Source organism: Typopeltis vanoorti, chromosome 4 (assembly GCF_054136105.1).
Source record: "Typopeltis vanoorti isolate ZY-2024b chromosome 4, IOZ_Tvanoo_1.0, whole genome shotgun sequence".
Classification (NCBI taxonomy): Eukaryota; Metazoa; Arthropoda; class Arachnida; order Uropygi; family Thelyphonidae; genus Typopeltis; species Typopeltis vanoorti.
The window spans coordinates 107,139,392-107,156,738 of record NC_143552.1 but is presented as its reverse complement, the minus strand read 5'-3'; the positions used below and the strand labels follow the sequence as shown (position 1 = coordinate 107,156,738).

Genomic DNA, 17,347 nt, shown 5'->3' with positions numbered 1-17,347 from the left:
TGAAATGTTTAGTAGTACACTCTTCTTTTAAATGATCACATACTTCATTCATATGGCTTTCATTATGAAAAAGCGTACCATTCGTAGGGTTCTTGTTATGGAAAAGAATGACTCCACTTTGAAAGGATACTGCACTTCGTTCCTACTTGCGTTGTCTCCTTACAATAGCATAGAATTAGGGAAGTAGCAGGCAGTCACATTTCAACATACTGTCAAGTTGATGGGACAGCCCAGTGAGCTCATACTAAAATTATTGCATGTAGTACCAGGTACCAATTGATCCCGGTCGGTATGAGTCAATGTGGCGAAGTGAAGTGGGGTCATTACTTCTAAACTGACCGTCATCAACAACCATCGAGTTATTGTTTCTTTTATGCTTTTGATAGGAATGTCAAAAGAAACTTACGGTCTCCACTATTAGGAGAATACAACCTTCAGAATGATTAGGTGAGGACCGCGCTTTTTGGTTTGCGCAGCAATTTCATTAGAAATAATGAAAAAGAAAATTTCATAAGAAAAAGTTTTTTTTATATATTTTTTTAATGCAGATTGTTCTGAATATCAGAATAAATTTCTTATTTTTTTCTATAACTGAATTTTCTAGAATTTTCTATATTTATCTATAATAATTTCTATTATTTTTTTCTTACTTTTTCCGAAAGGAAAGACGTAGGTTCGACGACATCGATAACAAGTCGCGAAGACGCAACTTAAACGTCACACACACACACACACACACACACACACACACACACACACACACACACACACACACACACAGCACATCGAAAAAATGACTTTTAATTTTATCTTCTTTTGATGTTAATTTATTCTGGCCAAGTGCACAGGTTTTGACCAGTGAACCAAATATTGATTGCTGTAATTATTAAAGTAAGTGAGCCACCATAGCTCAGTCGGTATAGACGAAGCGCTTTGGTCTTCGGAAAAACCTGGGCTCGATTCCCATCTGGGACGTGAGGAACCTTTATCTGGTCTTTTTCGACGGAAGCGACCAGATAGCGAGTTAGTAGGTCTGATAAGGAGGAGGAAGAATTTTTTCTCCAGAAACTCGTGTTTTTCGTCCCTCAAAACAGACAAACCAGCCAGAATAACACACGCAATTTACAGACAAAATACTTAGATACATAGGGGTAACCGTCTTATCATTGTATGATGTTGGGAAGTCCAAGGATACGTGGAAGACCATAAAGTAAGTGGGTGGCGCCTATGTCTTCTATATGTGGTCCATACGCGTGAATGCCAGGGAATGTATTCTATGGTCAACTTATATCCACTTGACTTATGTAATATTAATTGCTGTAATTCAGACCAACCCGATTAATTCATAACAGAGACTAATTTCAAGGTGTAACTTTAAGTGGAATAAAAGGAATGCAACAATTAATCTTAATATGCATTGAAGTCTTTATTCTCTTAATTTGCATAAAATACAGTTGGATACAATTATAAACTAACTTCTTCCTTTGCCTGTGGGGCGGTATACAATCATTTTTAGCACTGTGATGTTCCTATTACAGCTTCATGATAACATTTTTTTATTAACATAATTTTATTTATTAGTGTTTTCAGTTTGTTTTTGATAGGCTGAGATTACCATAACATTTTTATCAGAGCGTTGTCTTAAACTGAAAAGATCAAATTATAAATATGCCAGGTTGATGCAATCAGTAGCTAAAACTTAGATTTCGAAAAATGATTTTCTTATTATAAAAAATGAGATTACTGAAGCCCAGTATTTTATTAATGCTAATAATCAATAGTGCTAGTATAATCTATTCCATTTCACAAACGGTTTACTACTAATTATCCGTTGGTTTTTCTCATTTATGTTAATAATGGTGTAATATGCTGTTATCCTATTTTCCTAAATACAATCAGAGAAAAACGTAATAAGCGTAGCTAAAAATATCCTCGATATTGCTTAGATATCGCACATTATAATTCAATTTTCAGATTCTACCCTGACTCTTTCCTATCCATTGATCTTAGAAATATTAACACAGATTATAGAAGCTACGCATGCGCAGAATGTTTCAGACAGAAACTAAACAAAAGTGATCTTGTTAGCTACAGAGTCTTGCAGTAACAAATGGTGTTTGCCGCTAAGTTTCTTGGCACACACGTGTCTTTTTCATCGCTCTCCTGCAACTCCATTTCTACGAGATTGGGAAAAGGACCTACAAAATACAACGATTTGTTAAATGCTTCAGATTTTACATAAGAACGTTTCAACTAAATTTAATATAACATATGCAAAGAGCTGAATGAAAACCAAACATGTAAATTGACATGAGAACTTTGTTTTGAAATGTTTTTTTTCTCTTCCATGTCATATTCATATTTCCCATTCTGATGTCGTATTAGCTGATAGATTCATTTTTAATAAAATATTCAGTAATAATAGCCGAAAGTTTGGTGCCTTCAAAGTTTTCAAAAGTATACTACACAGTACTTGATTATACCAATTGCATGCTTAAAACTGTTTCTGACTTTCGAATGATTCTAACAAACCCTTTCTGTCTATGTCAACACCACACACACACACACACACACACACACACACACACACACACACACACACACACACACACACACACACACACACTACCGGTACCTATTCATAAGTCATATTAAGGAGTGTAAGCTGTGACTAGCAAACACACTCTGCCTACTCTCTTATGTAACTGCCACTACTACATCGACTGACACTTCTACTTCAAACTAGGAACTTCCACGGATGTAGGAGCGGCAATGAGACTTCTGTTTCCCAATTAGTTTTCAAGTGGCCACAGTTAGCGAAAGAAATACATGATTTGTACATTTTGACTTAGAGTTATACAATAATAATATAGTATAGTAGTAATTATAATAATATACAATAAGTTATACAATAATAAGTATCAAGCTGTGCTTATCTTTCGCAATAAGCACAGCTTGGTACATATCTTATTAATCATAATCTCGACAGCTGTTTTAAGATCAGGTCTCTAATTTTAAAAAGTCTCCTTACTAATGACGACATCCATCACTCACCTGCATTCGAAAAGTCTATAAATATTTACTCCTGTGAACGAGATTTGACGGAATTTTTCATAACCTGAAAGCGCGTGTTATCCTTTCGATGCTACAGAGGGGTTATATCTCATATAAAAAATAGTGAATGACATATGAAGCGATTAATCCAATCATGGATCAGATCACCCAAGTACTGTAATTATTGGATCAATGATCAAAGTACTATTGCTTATACGCACCAAATGTTTGCTCATCTTACAATACGATATCTTTTTTTTTTCAACAGTTTCAAGCATAAAATAGATTGGTTCTTTTGAATATAAAATTAACTTTAATCGCTAATTTCTTTATTCATTGGTAACGAAACACACTGCATGTTGCTTTTTGATATTCTTAGGTGCATTCTAAAGACTTGAAAAGATTTTAAAGACTTTGATTTATTCGTTACCTTTCCATTTTTTCTGTTGTTGTACAAGAGTCACATTAAATAAATTTACTGAAAAACTTTTGTTTTGTTCTTTAAGTAAAAGGTAGTGTTTTTTAACATCAATTTGGAATTTCACTTAGTTTTTAATGGAAGTACAAAATTATTATTTTTTTTTTGTAAACAAATTGTGTGGGCATTCTGATAATCATCCAGCATACTGAAAGTACATCTTCCTTGGAACTGCTTTTCCGTGGAGACTATGTCAAGAGAGAGAGAGAGAGAGAGAGAGAGAGAGAGAGAGAGAGAGAGAGAGAGAGAGAGAGAGATTATTTACTGTGTCCAAGTTGGTAGGAGAAAAAATCTAGGTGGGAATCACGAAAAAAACCCTTTTAATGACGTGTATCATCCTACAAATATATAAGAACGCAATATCTCATTCATAGTATTAACATAATCGCTATGTACGCTGATTTTTCTACTTCCTCATTAGTTTGCTGTCAAAGTTCGTCCTCGTTCATAATTATCCGTATTTGTGGATTAATGAAAATGACTTATTTTTTCTTTTAGCGTCACTGATTCTATGAGATTTATTCATTAAACAAATAAATAGTTTCCTACATAATTTTTGTTTCTTTAAAAAAATGGTCATGACTAATCTGAATAGTATTAAGAAAAAAATTTGATGTACCAGAAGCACATTTCAAAACATTTTTCGGACCCGCCATAAAATTCTGCTTACACTATTATACTAGGTAGAATTTTATGCAGTGCAGAAGGCCAATCTTTACATATGAATAACGATGACTTTTTTATACATATATGCATAATGATACAAATGATAGTATGATATAATAATACATATGAATGAATATGTATCTTTACATGTAATGTGACAATTTTTCTCGCAAATTTAATGTAATTTTCTAACTAGTCGATAGAAGATTTAAAAATAAGCATATTCGTAACCAGCGTACAAATATAGCCATAAAAGTAAGAATTCTACAAGAGAATTCTGACTTTTATGTCAGAATTCTCTATCAGTACATTAAACTATAAGTACATTAAAATCAGTCATTAAAATGGACATTTAAAACAGAGTTTTTCAGAAATATAACCTTTAGGATGGATAACACACGAATAAAAGACGATTAGATTATAATATCAGATACAGAAAGTAAATTACAAAGATCACTATATAATTTATACTTTACAGTACAGCAGTGACAATGAAAAAATAAATCCATCGAAGAGACACAAACGATGATATTTTATGAACAAATTCCTTTTCGATTCCTTGGATGCGAAATAGCAAATGATGATTTCGAAAGCAGTAATAAATATTTATTTCGCATGTGTTCACATGAAAAAAGGTTCGAAGCGATGATGGCAACTCTGTCGTTAAATAATGACGAATTAAGCGTATTTCATTTTCATACTTCAACAAACTGTCCTTGCTGGTGTTTTAAAGATTGAGAAATCTCTTTACAGGATTTAGAGGCTAATTTATTTCTAATGAGTTCTTTTCCTATTCAAGAATTTCAACATGACAAACTTTTGTAATTCGAAGTCAAAAGTTTCCTAATAGTTCTCTACGTTGAGAAATGTTAGCTGTTGCCTGGCCTCGTTTTAACTCTGTGAGTAGTCAAACGTTGAAAGAAACTAACTGTCGGGTTTATAATATTGATATATTCACATTTCTGGGCAGAAGGAGTTAGGCAAATATCTTTAAGCTATCTCTCCTGTTCAAGATAGCTAAATAACATTCGAAACACTAAATATTTGAAAAAATAAATAAATAAACTGATATAATTAAATTAGTTTGGTTTAATATCCTTACTGGGAGTATATAATCTTGCCGAGCAGTTGTATATGTAAAGACTATGTTCGTTACTGTGGAAAGATCCTTTAGGACAAAAATACACCCAGTCGATCTCTCCGTTAGATGTGAAGTTGACGCTTTTTAATGGATAATTACCAAAGAACTTATACCTAAAAAATATAAAACACTAATTTAAAATTTTTATTTACATTTGTACATATTAAATAATAAATAATTCTAGTTTGAGAATTAATAAAATTTAAGGAATTTCAATATAAATGTAGTTAATTTTTTTTTTGCAGTGAAAACTTGACACACAAAGCTGTGCAATTTGTGATCAGCTGTTTCAGTTATACTGGAGGATAATTTCAAATCCTCTCTCAAAATTATACATTAGTCCAAGATAAGACGTAACTTTTGTTATCTAAAACACACACACACACACACACACACACACAAATTTTTGCTCACACATTTTTCGCGTGATACTTGTCTAATTGTTATAACTATAATCTGAGAAAGTTAATATCATCTTCCTCTTAAATCACATCTATATTACAATGTAGAATTTAAAAAAAGTTGAGCAAACAAGCGTTTAGCCTCATTCCTTTATCTGTAATAAGGGAAAAAAGACAGTGCGAAGTTAGGTGGCATGTTATCAGTAGTATTTCACTGGATTTTACTAATATCCCTAATGCGTAATTCCACGAAGACACATTTCTGAGGCCTTAGTTTGCTATATCGGTCATTGTTGACTTTTTTTAGAAAACAGGTTAAAAAATTCTCCTTATATCTAAGTTTAGACTGGAAATCGTACTATAGCCAGAGGATATTTCTGGAAGTGTTTAAAGAGACAACTTACCTTTAACCTTCAGTTTCCTAAAAGAACCTCAAGTTAAAATCTGTGTTTGTGCACTTACAGACAAGACAACATCAAATGCACAAGCCTGAACAAGACAGTGCCAATTTTGAATTTACATGTGTTTTTCATCATTCATTTTAACCATATATGTAATTTAAAGCCATTTGATTGTCATTTTAGAAAGATAATAGTTATATTTTTTACTAAGCTGGCTAAATATAGCAAACAACAAATGAGGTCGAGAAATCATTCTTGCAAAAACAACTTACAAAAGTATGAAGCGTAAAATATTTTAAAAACCTTTCATGCAGATAGCATTATTGCACTTAAATATACTAGAGATGTTATTACTCATATATTTAGGCTTAGGTTCATTGCGTCTAAAAGATTTTATGAATTTTAAAAAATTAAAAAATAAAATGCATTTATAATCGTACTTTTTAAATTAAATTAATTTAATTTAAAAAGTACCATCGTTTAAAGCAGTAGTTTCGAACGTCTTTTCCACGTCACAGCATATCTAGTAATTGGTTTGCTTTGTTGTGTATTCAAAAGTTACTTAATAATTAAAACATTGAAAAAAAAATGATAAATAAAAAGTGTATTAACAACTAAAAACTTAACTTTAGAGGTAATAGTAATTAAATTAAAGATATGTACACGATATTTTAATTCTTAATAATTATAAATATTTTTTATTTATTATTTGGTATATTTTATATATTATTATTTATTATATTATTCTTCTGGCTCGCGGCTCCTGCAATGAATTAAAACAGTGTTATATATTTTTACCTTCTAAATGTTGCTTACTATATCATTGATAATGGAGAGTTTCTGTCTCCGACATATCTGTATTTTGTGTTTTCATTAAACTTTGTTTTTCTAGATACGTATTCATGCCTTAATGTAATCACAAATGAACTTATATGAATGGTGAAATTGATGACAATTTTGGTAAAAAAAAAAAAAAATATATATATATATATATATATATATATATATATATATATGATATGATATGATCATCATCATATCTATAGATATATACATATATATATGATCATCATCATCATCATCAAATTCCTGACATGTACCCTCAAGGGGTGTACAGGATATGATAGTACTACATGAAAAATTTACATCATTACTAACTTCCTATCCACAATTTTCCACCAAATCAGTCTGTTACTTGTCAAGACTCCAACATTATCAGATCTTATATTTCTATCGTCTAAGGAACTTTGTACTGTATCAATCCACCTGTATCTTGGTCTTCCTCTGGGTCGTTTTCCTGCTAATCTGACAGAGAACACTTGCTTTGCTAATCTTTCTTCGCCAATTTTGTTTAAGTGACTATACCACCTGAGATTAGCTCTGCTAACGCATTCCTGGATGCTGACAATGTCAAGTTCTTTCCTAATATCCTCGTTTTTAATATGATATTGCCATTGATGCCATCTGTTCACGCCTCTAATCTTTCTCGGGACTCTTATATCTGCGGTCTCTAGTATTTGATCAAGTGTTTTACTTCTGCTCTCAGATCCATAAGTTAAAATTGGTTTGAACACTGTCTTGTATACAGCTAATTTAGTGTTCCGACTAATTTCTCTCTTATTCCATATGAATTTATTCAGTTGACTTCCTACCATACCAGCTTTGTTAATTGTGTTGTCCATTTCCATATTTAATTTACCATCTTCAGTAAAAATCGTGCCTAAGTAGCTGAAATGTTTTACTTGTTCCACAGGTTCTCCGTTCACAACGCAGTTGACATTTTCAACAATTCTACCTATTTTCATTGTCTTTGTCTTTTTAATGCTGACCTTCATACCATATCTATTACAACAGTTATTCAATTTAGTCAGGGAATCTTGCAAACTTGCAGCGGATTTATTTAGAAGTATAACATCATCCGCATAAAGCAAAGAGCTGACATTAACATCTCCAATTTTGATATCATGTTTAATTCCACTTTCCTTCATAATGTGATCCATATAGATAATGAATAACAGAGGGGATAGTGTACATCCTTGTCTCACACCAGATTTAACATTAAACTATCTTCCTGTACGTTCTTCAATTCTGACTGCTGACTTACAACTCAAATAAACACTAAGTATTGCTTGATATAATGCCCCATTGACGCCATATAACTGTAGCGTATTGAATAGCTTCTCTCTTGGCACCTTGTCGTATGCCTTTTCCAGATCGACAAAACTTAATTACAGATCTTTGTTATATTCCCATGATTTCTCAGCTTATTGTCGTAAAGTGAAGATCTGATCCTGACAGCCTCTATTTGGCCGGAATCCAGCTTGTTCTTCACCAAGTTTTTCTTCCACAATTCTTCTCAACCGTTTCTCAAGTATACTTGCATAGATCTTGCCAGGAACACTCAGTAGGGAACTACCTCTGTAATTCTCACATTCAGTTTTATTTCCCTTTTTATATATGGTTACTATGAGAGCTCTACTCCAATCATCGGGAATTCGTCCGTCTGTCCAGGCTTTCTGAAATATGCAATGCAGCCACTGTAAGACTTTTATACCCCATACTTCAGCATTTTTGGTCGAATATCATCTACTCCTGCTGTCTTTCCACAGTTCAAGCCTTTGATGGTTTTTTCTACTTCAAGTATGGATATGTATTCCTGACTGCATGCATGGTCAGGGTTTTTTTACCACTGTGCTATCATCACTTCTTCTTTCTTTTAGCAGTTTTTACACCTTCTTGATATTTATTTTCTATGTTCTTGCCAAATTCCTCCCATGACTTTTGTTTAGCTAGTTTTACAGTGTTTCGCTTTCTTACACTTGTCTCTGTTTTCTCTAAGAGCAAAAGCTGACTTATTTGCCAGGAACTTTTGATATAATTTCTTCTTTTCCTTCACTGCCTCTTTAACTTTCTGTGTCCACCATGGAGTCCTGATTTTTCTAGCCTTGCAGACAACCTCACCAACATGCCTCTCTGGCTTAATCAATCAGGGTTTTCTTCAAGGCTTGCCACTGAATCTCCAAGGTTTGGTTCCTGTTCTCAAACTCTTTCATTTTTTCTTCAATAATCTTTGTGTATTTAAGTCTACAGTTCCCATCTGAGAGCTTCCCAACTTTTATTCGCTTTTAAACTTTCTCATGTTATTCTTTTCAATATGAAATTCAATATCATCCTGCTCAAGACTAAATAGTGATCGCTCCCAATTTCAAATCCTCTGTACACTCTGGTGTCCTGCATCACTATCAACAATAATATAGTCAGTGAGAGCTTTCTTATTCCTTGCCGCCTCTCTCCATGAGAATTTGTGCAAATTTTTATGTTGGAACATGGTGTTAGTAATAACCAGTCCATGTCCTGAGCAGAAATTCAACAGGTATTTGCCATTATTATTAGCTTTGCTCTTTTCTCCAAATTTTCCCAAAATATATTTGTATGTCTCACAATCATTTCCTACTTTGCTATTTAGATCCCCAACAAGGACCAACTTTTCCTTTTTTATTGTGTCTATTTCTTTTTCTAAAGCATCAAAAAATTCCTCCACTTCTACCTTAGTAGAACCTGTGGGAACCATAGGCACAAATAAGTCTCATTGTGCAGTCCCAATTCTCATATTTGCCCACATCACTCTACTTGAGACTGATTGCCATTCAAGAAGAGATTAGCCTCGTATTTAGTGTTGAATACTGTGGCTACTCCTTCTTTTCCTTGATTGTCATTGCCTAAATATAACATTTTGTATTTATTTCTCAATAAGATCTCACCAGTTGTTGACTTTTTTGTTTCAGTCACCCCTATTATGTCGATCTGGTACTTATCTAATTCCTCAGCTAGCTCCATTTCTTTGCCATTCAGGCTTCTTATGCTGATAGTACCGATCTTTAACTCTGGTGATGTTGAGTTGGGGTGTGTTTTCAGATTGGTTATTTTTATTTATTTATTTATTATTATATTTAATGAATAGTTTTCTGATGGTTGTTGAAGGTTCGTTTGTCAGTATTATTTATTAAATTTTATCCTGATTTTCAAAATTTCTGTTTTCAGATTTTGAAAGATGGAATTAAGTGTTTTTCATTCTTTTAGAAAAAAAAACTCTTTCTACTTTTATTCTGCCAATTTTCTAGTTTTACAAAAAAATAGGATAAGATTATGTAGATAATAATAATAATAATTTAAGTATAGTCTCTGGGAAAAATTCCCATGTTACTCCTCTTAAACACTATTGTTATAATTACGGCTATTATAGCCTGTTTTTGTTTGGGAGTGTCCCTTATTTAAATACATTGGCTATCAATACTCAAGAGGGGTATATATATATATATATTTAGGGCATTATTGGTCAGTACAGAAGGCAATTAAGGTAGAATAAAAGAGGTGGAAAAATTTTGGTACATATCATTTTTGATTCTACGATGTCTTCCACTTCCATGATCTCGCTGAAGGTTGTTTACAAACGGGGGGAAGAAGAGGGAGGGAGCGTGGGGGCGTGTTTTGACGCGAGAAAATAAGTTTCGATAACCCAGGTTAATATTAATAATATATATATATATATAAATGTATGCATATACATACCGTCCTCGGAACTTTGTCGGAACTCATTTCCAACAAAGTTCCGAGGACGGTCACACGACCGAAACGGTTCCACACCCCGTTAACCCTGCCCCAGTTGCCACATAAGTATACCCTTCCTCCCCTTTCCCCCCCCCACAAAAATGCGCCTTAATTCAAAATAATATATATATATATATTATTAATATTAACCCGGGTTATCCAAACTTATTTTGCCGTGTCAAAACACCCTCCTCACGCTCCCTCCCTCTTCTCCCCCCCGCTTGTAAACAACCTTCAGCGAGATCATGGAAGTGGAAGACATCGTAGAATCAAAAATGATATGTACCAAAATTTTTCCACCTCTTTTATTCTACCTTAATTGCCTTCTGTACTGACCAATAATGCCCTAAATATATATACCCCTCTTGAGTATTGATAGCCAATGTATTTAAATAAGGGACACTCCTAAACAAAAACAGGCTCTAATAGCCGTAATAATAATAATAATAATAATAATAATAATAAAATTGACGTGACCAAGACGTGACAATGGCTACAACATGGATATAATAAACCAGAAACAGAAGTATTCATTCATTCTAGCAGCTCAAGAATAGGCGAACAGTGCGAACTAATTAATTCAAAGCAACAATTTTGAATATTAATAATAACAGAAAATGCAGATTATGCGATCAGAAAGATGAGACATCTAATCAGTGCCTGCAGCAAGATAGCTGAAACTGATTATAAATACCGCCATGATCAAATGGGCAAAATAATTCATTGGCATGTATGCAACATATATGGCTTTCCTACTTCTAATAACTGGTGGCAGCATAAAATAGAGACAGTACTGAAAATAACAGCAAGAATTCTTCGGAACTTTAGAATACAAACTGATCTGCATTTGGGACCCAATAGACCTGACATCACAGTTATTGAACATCGATAAGTTTGGATTATCGATATCGCAGTATCCAATAATAACGACATTAACAACAAAGAATTGAAAAAAAAAATACTAAATATCGAACCCTGGCAAAGTCGAAGTTGGCTAGCTGTGGCTTCAAACTATCTAACTATTTATCTAACTATTTACTAACTATTAAGTTATGTAACTATTTACAAGAATTAAACAATAACGAAATGACCACATACGATCGACAAAAACAGCATTACTTGGAACAGTCCATATTTTACGACGCTACCTGACAGCCTATTCTTAGATTCTTGGGTAGAATCTGAATTGTTCTGAATCACCAGTCAAATTATTGTTTGAGTGGTTAATAATGTGTTTAAGCTTGATATATGACTTGTATTTGCATTTAAACTAATCTGATAAGAAGTTTAATGGAGGTCTAACAAAGCAGGGAATTGATTTAGGAAATAACGTTCCAAATAACATTAGCTTCTAAAGTTAAAAAGGTACAAAACGTAAGTACGCATTGGCAAAAGCGAATTCAAACGAACATAAACAAAAATACTGCAGTCAAAAATCGAATAAGCAAGAATACACCAAAATAACAGATTTGTATAATAAAAAGTAGATTTCTCAACATCGAAGAACAGTCGCGAGAAATTAAGAATCGTTTGGAAATTCGGAGTAAATTAAAGAACAAATCAAGTGAACAACGATAAGACAGGCACAAGATATAAATAACCTCGGAAATAATCCGAGACTATCATAAAAACGTGCGTTTCGCTCTGTAGTATTCTCGTACATCGTAGTGACGTCAAATTATTAACACAACTGAACGCAAGAGAGCGTTCTTTGGCTTATGCGCGTGATTTATTCAAATGTTTTTGTCACTAAAAATGGCAAATTGCAACCAAAACTGACATTTATCTACATTATCAAATATCGATAAAAGTGTTTCCTCATTTTGCAAAAATGTGCCAAAAAAAAAAAAAAAAATCGCTGGTTGTGCCAATAATAAGTGCTCATAACAGAAGCGTCCTATATATAATTGCAATAAATTCCCTTTCGTTTAAAGTTATCAGTGCGATGTTACTAAGACGCAGAAGCACGTTGAACTTACTTCTGAACAAAAAAAGAGAGCTAACTAATTAACAAAACGAGTGACCTAAACGAATGACCGACCTAAATGCATCAGTGAACTGAATTAGAAGATTGATTCTTGTCAATGATCTATCATGACGCGCGAACTAATGAACTCAAGCAGACAAATGGATTTAACGCTTTTCTGCAAAGACAGCAATTCCTGAGACAAGTTTAGACAAATATTACAATAAACTGATTGCTAGTTTATGTTTTTCCCTATTTCTCGTATAGATGATGTATTTGCAGATATGTTGGGTTGTCTTGCACTTTGTTTTCTTAGTAGTTTGTAATTCCAACAATTAATGCATACTTCTGAAAATAATTATCTAACTCATTATCCTCTTTATCTAATGCTTAGACTACCGATTACACTAAACTTTTATTGTCGCGATTGTCATAGCTATATAGAAAATTTAACGTAACTTAGTAACTGAATTCTATTTGTATTTTTATCCAGCTACCGATTTATTTAAGCGAATAATGCTTATTTTATTATATTTTTTATTTGATCAGGATTATTATATTTAATCTCATGAGGATTATTAATTTAATATCATAAAGAATTTTGGAATATTTTAATGTTTTATAATTATATTTCTAATGCGAAAAATTAGATTTTTTTTTTTTTTAAAGAAAATGCTTCTACTTGTTAGTGAAGTGACATCATTTTAAATGTACCCTTCTAACAATCAAAATGTCACACTGCCTCCCCCCTCTTCAACACACACACACACACACACACACACACACACACACACACACACACTGCGAAATCGTCGAAGGAAGACATCTGTTCAAATAACAATCTTCATGAACCAGCTTGGCTAGTTTCACTAAGCACACACGTTATTCATCGAGTAAGGACAAAAAGATCGCAGGCAATAAAAAAAATGCATTTCGCAACTGTCTTTTATAGTGATGTTCTATGTTCTACATTATCACAATAGTAAACTTATAAATGGTTAGTTTACTATTGTGATTTTTCACAAATTCGAATAGCAATCTTCAATAATAATCGTTCTAAGCAGAGCGAAGAAATACAGTAAAATACAAATGAGGGACGTAATGAATATAAACTGCTCGTGCATTCTGTGACATCCATCTAAAAAGTCACACCGACAACCTGCAATGAAAACAGAACTCAAAATATTAAAACTCCAAAAGTGTTTCTTTAATCATTCTTGATTTCGTGATAACACAGAATATAAGAAAATTCCCCCCCCCCCCCCCATTAGCATTTTCTTCAAAAGAATCCTCTGAGAGCTTAAAAAATTTTTTTTGTAAGCAATTGTAAATTTGCTGGAAGCATTTCTGATATAATTTTATCCCATTTTACTTAGTACATCTGCCTGCGACACTAGGTAAAACGTCTCTCTTTCATGAGTTTTTTAATCGTGGGATGGTAGAAACAGGATGGCTTCACATGAGGAGAGCAAGGTGGATACTGATAGTCCAAAGTTGAGACACTATTTACGCTGATAGTTTTTTTCCCTTACCAAAACGTATCTGTGAAAGAGAATTTAACTGCAATGATTTTCCTATTTCTCAGAGCGTTTCCTTCTGATTGTATCTTGCTTTGCTCTTTCTTTCAGGCAAGAAAAGTGTTAATGCCATTCGTCCTTAATCACTGTTCATCCTTTAGGAAAATTCAAGGTGGAAAATATCCTGAAAATTAAAAAAGAAAGTTGAGCATTATCTTTTTTGTTCCTTTTCTCTCGAAATTTCTTCTTTTGGACATATGATGGAAACTTTCATTCGGAAGATTTGTTTGTGGGTCATAAGGGCCACGTCTCTTCCCTCGTGATTACATTATTCAGAAGATCGCTTCTTATCTACCATATCAATGAGGTTATGCCTGTTTCCTTCTGGTCCAATGTCAGCAAAAGCATTCAAGGGACATCGTTGACAAACATGAGTCATGTTTAAGTGTTTCTGCGGAATGCTGTGGCAACTCCCAACCAGCGTGTGAGGCAATTTCCTCAACAATCTGAAGTCCGTCACTTCTCACAAACCTTAGCGCTTGCTTAATGTTTGCATCGCTTGTTAACGTCGATAGGCGACCGCTCGGGGATCATTACTGACATTTTTCCGTAATGAAAAATCTATTTAATATTCGAAAACGGTATTCATTCAGACATCTCGCATTTTGATGTAACACAATGCACGCTCCAGTATGAACCACCCAATCTGTTTACGCTTTGTCAGGACTTGCATGGAATAGCTTGGTCATTATCAACTTATTAATTTATTGTATTCTGAATACATTTAGTCAAGCCGAAGAAACGACTCGAAGTGGCGTTGCTTGTCGCTAAGCATAATATTCAATTAATAGAAAACCCCCTCCCCTCTCTCTCTATCTCTTATAGTATGAAATTAATATAAAAATCTTTTGTCTCTTTTTCTCTCTTGTGACTGTTTGAATCTGCAACAGACCACCCCGTCCTCAAAATGACACGTCAATAAATAATTCAGAATTAATATTCACGGAAAGAGTTGCAGGAGGTTGCATTAGCGCGCTGTCGTAGCATCACCTTTCCATTTGTTGGAAGGGTCAAAGTATAAATCTGTCACGGAAGTGAGGAAGCATAAAAAGGCTGTTCAACAGATCGTCGCGTCGGTTAAAATCAAGTGGCAGGATTTCTCATTTCCTTAACTCGGTTTTTACTTCTTCAAAACGGATGGAAAAAAAAAAAAGGGAGGAGGGGGGGGAGACTGACAACAGATGTATTTTCACAGACAGGATGTACTCACCACCTAGTCGCAGTTGCTCCGGTATCATAACAATAACTGACGTGGTCATCATTAAATTTAGTGGCAAATTTAGGTAAAGCGATCCGGAAAGAAAGATGCGCTCGTGCTCGCGCACACACACACACACAAAAGTAATTTTTTGACAATATCAAACATTATCAGAAACCTTAATACCTTGTAGAAATAAATCGTTTAGGGGGAAAAAGTTCCATATTTTGAACAGTCTGAATATTTCCCGTGAGCTTTTAAATATAAAACGATAAAAATGATAAATTACTCACTTTATTTCATTCGCAGTTCTAATTTCCAAATTACAGTTCTCAGGAAAATGAAATTCCTCACATTCAATGAGCACATTCGAGTCTTGAGGAGTCTGTAAAAACGAAACTAGAAATTTCCATCATTACACATTTAATGTTACAAGAAACAGTGAAAGAATAACTAATGTTATCAATTTATAAAATCTCAGCGTACAAACAGCTGAACCTGTCTAACTTAAGATCTTCCCAATGAAACTATTTTTTAAAGTATTATAGTAAAGATCAGTGGACAAGAACATGAAATTACATGGAAACAGTCTTCTGGTCTTGTTATTTAGGTTAAGAGGAAATAGGGTAACCCAGAATTAAAAATATTACTACATGACTTGTGAAGGAAGCCATCTCTTGTGCTGATGTCCATTCATTGCGTTATGGCGTCGAGCTAGTGAGATAAAAAAATAAAAAAAAACCTAGAACGCAAGCTTATTTGTTCCCTTGTATATGCTGAAGAACAGTTCTAGAGATGCACCTCCGACGATGACCGAGTTAGCATTCTCGGAATCGTGTAAATAAATTATCTAGGAAGTTGTTGTGTATGTGTACGCACATATTCTAAAACGAATATCAGAGACTCACATAACTTGTTTCTTTGGGCATGGTATGGCCATTCGTTTTAACCTCGAATACTGGCCTAATGGCTTCTCAATAAAATATACTAGTTGATGGTTACTGTTGTCTTCCTGTGCTATCACGCTGATTTTGAAAATAACATCACAAACGATAAAACTATCTTTTCATAAGTATTAAATTTTATACAGTATCCTGCGTATACACGGGTGCACTGTAACAACAACAACAAAAAAAAAGCATGTGAATGTTAAGAAATTCCAGGATTCGAAAATTAGAAACATCTGAGAAGAAATCTCCAGAAACAACAAACACGGAATCTTCTAGGAGAACGATTATGGATATTCTAACAATATTTACATCACTTTCCTGAATTTATATTTTTCGAATTTATGGATAGAGCTCTCTTTCAGCAGCGCAGGAACGGTTGTTGCCAGATATCAACTTAAATGAACTGGGACAGTAAGATGTTTAGATTAATCATAAAATCACAGAAAACTCACCATTAGTTTTCAAGTAACTTACATAAAAGCACTTACATAAATTTCAAATAACTTACGTAAATCACTGAATGACATTTCTCTGTCATTCCAATCAAGGACTGCCAGCTATAGTGAAAAAGATATACTTCTTCCTCGCCACTTAAACGCACTTTCTGACCACAACCTAATAAGAAATAAATATGTTAGTAAATGAAAATTTTAATAATTAATGCGATTAAACTTTCTACGTGATGCATAAAAGTCCTTTAAGCTATGCATATATCCCAACAGAATGCGACTTCGAATCCCGCTACGTCATAGATTGTGAAAATCTTCAGGAGGCAGATGACGTTCATCGACAGGTGTTGGACCATCACCCTGTTGACTGAAGGCCTGAATTGACTTGAAAAAGTACAGTATTAAGTCTCTAGAGCTGGGGAATGGGATTAACTAATTCTTAGTCACGTATTGGCCTA

At 33.6% G+C, this 17,347-nt stretch overlaps 1 protein-coding gene across 1 annotated transcript; it reads right to left on the bottom strand.

Annotated features, from left to right (window-relative positions):
* Positions 1–1,477: 1,477 nt before the first annotated feature.
* On the bottom strand, positions 1,478–17,041 carry LOC150107581 (uncharacterized). The gene is made up of 4 exons (XM_090391404.1): positions 16,949–17,041; positions 15,784–15,875; positions 5,301–5,452; positions 1,478–2,198 (listed from the first exon to the last, which is right to left on the bottom strand). The coding sequence occupies exons 1-4, from the start codon at positions 16,976–16,978 to the stop codon at positions 2,089–2,091; spliced, it is 384 nt and encodes a 127-aa protein (XP_090247530.1). The 5' UTR covers positions 16,979–17,041; the 3' UTR covers positions 1,478–2,088.
* Between the last annotated feature and the right edge of the window lie 306 nt (positions 17,042–17,347).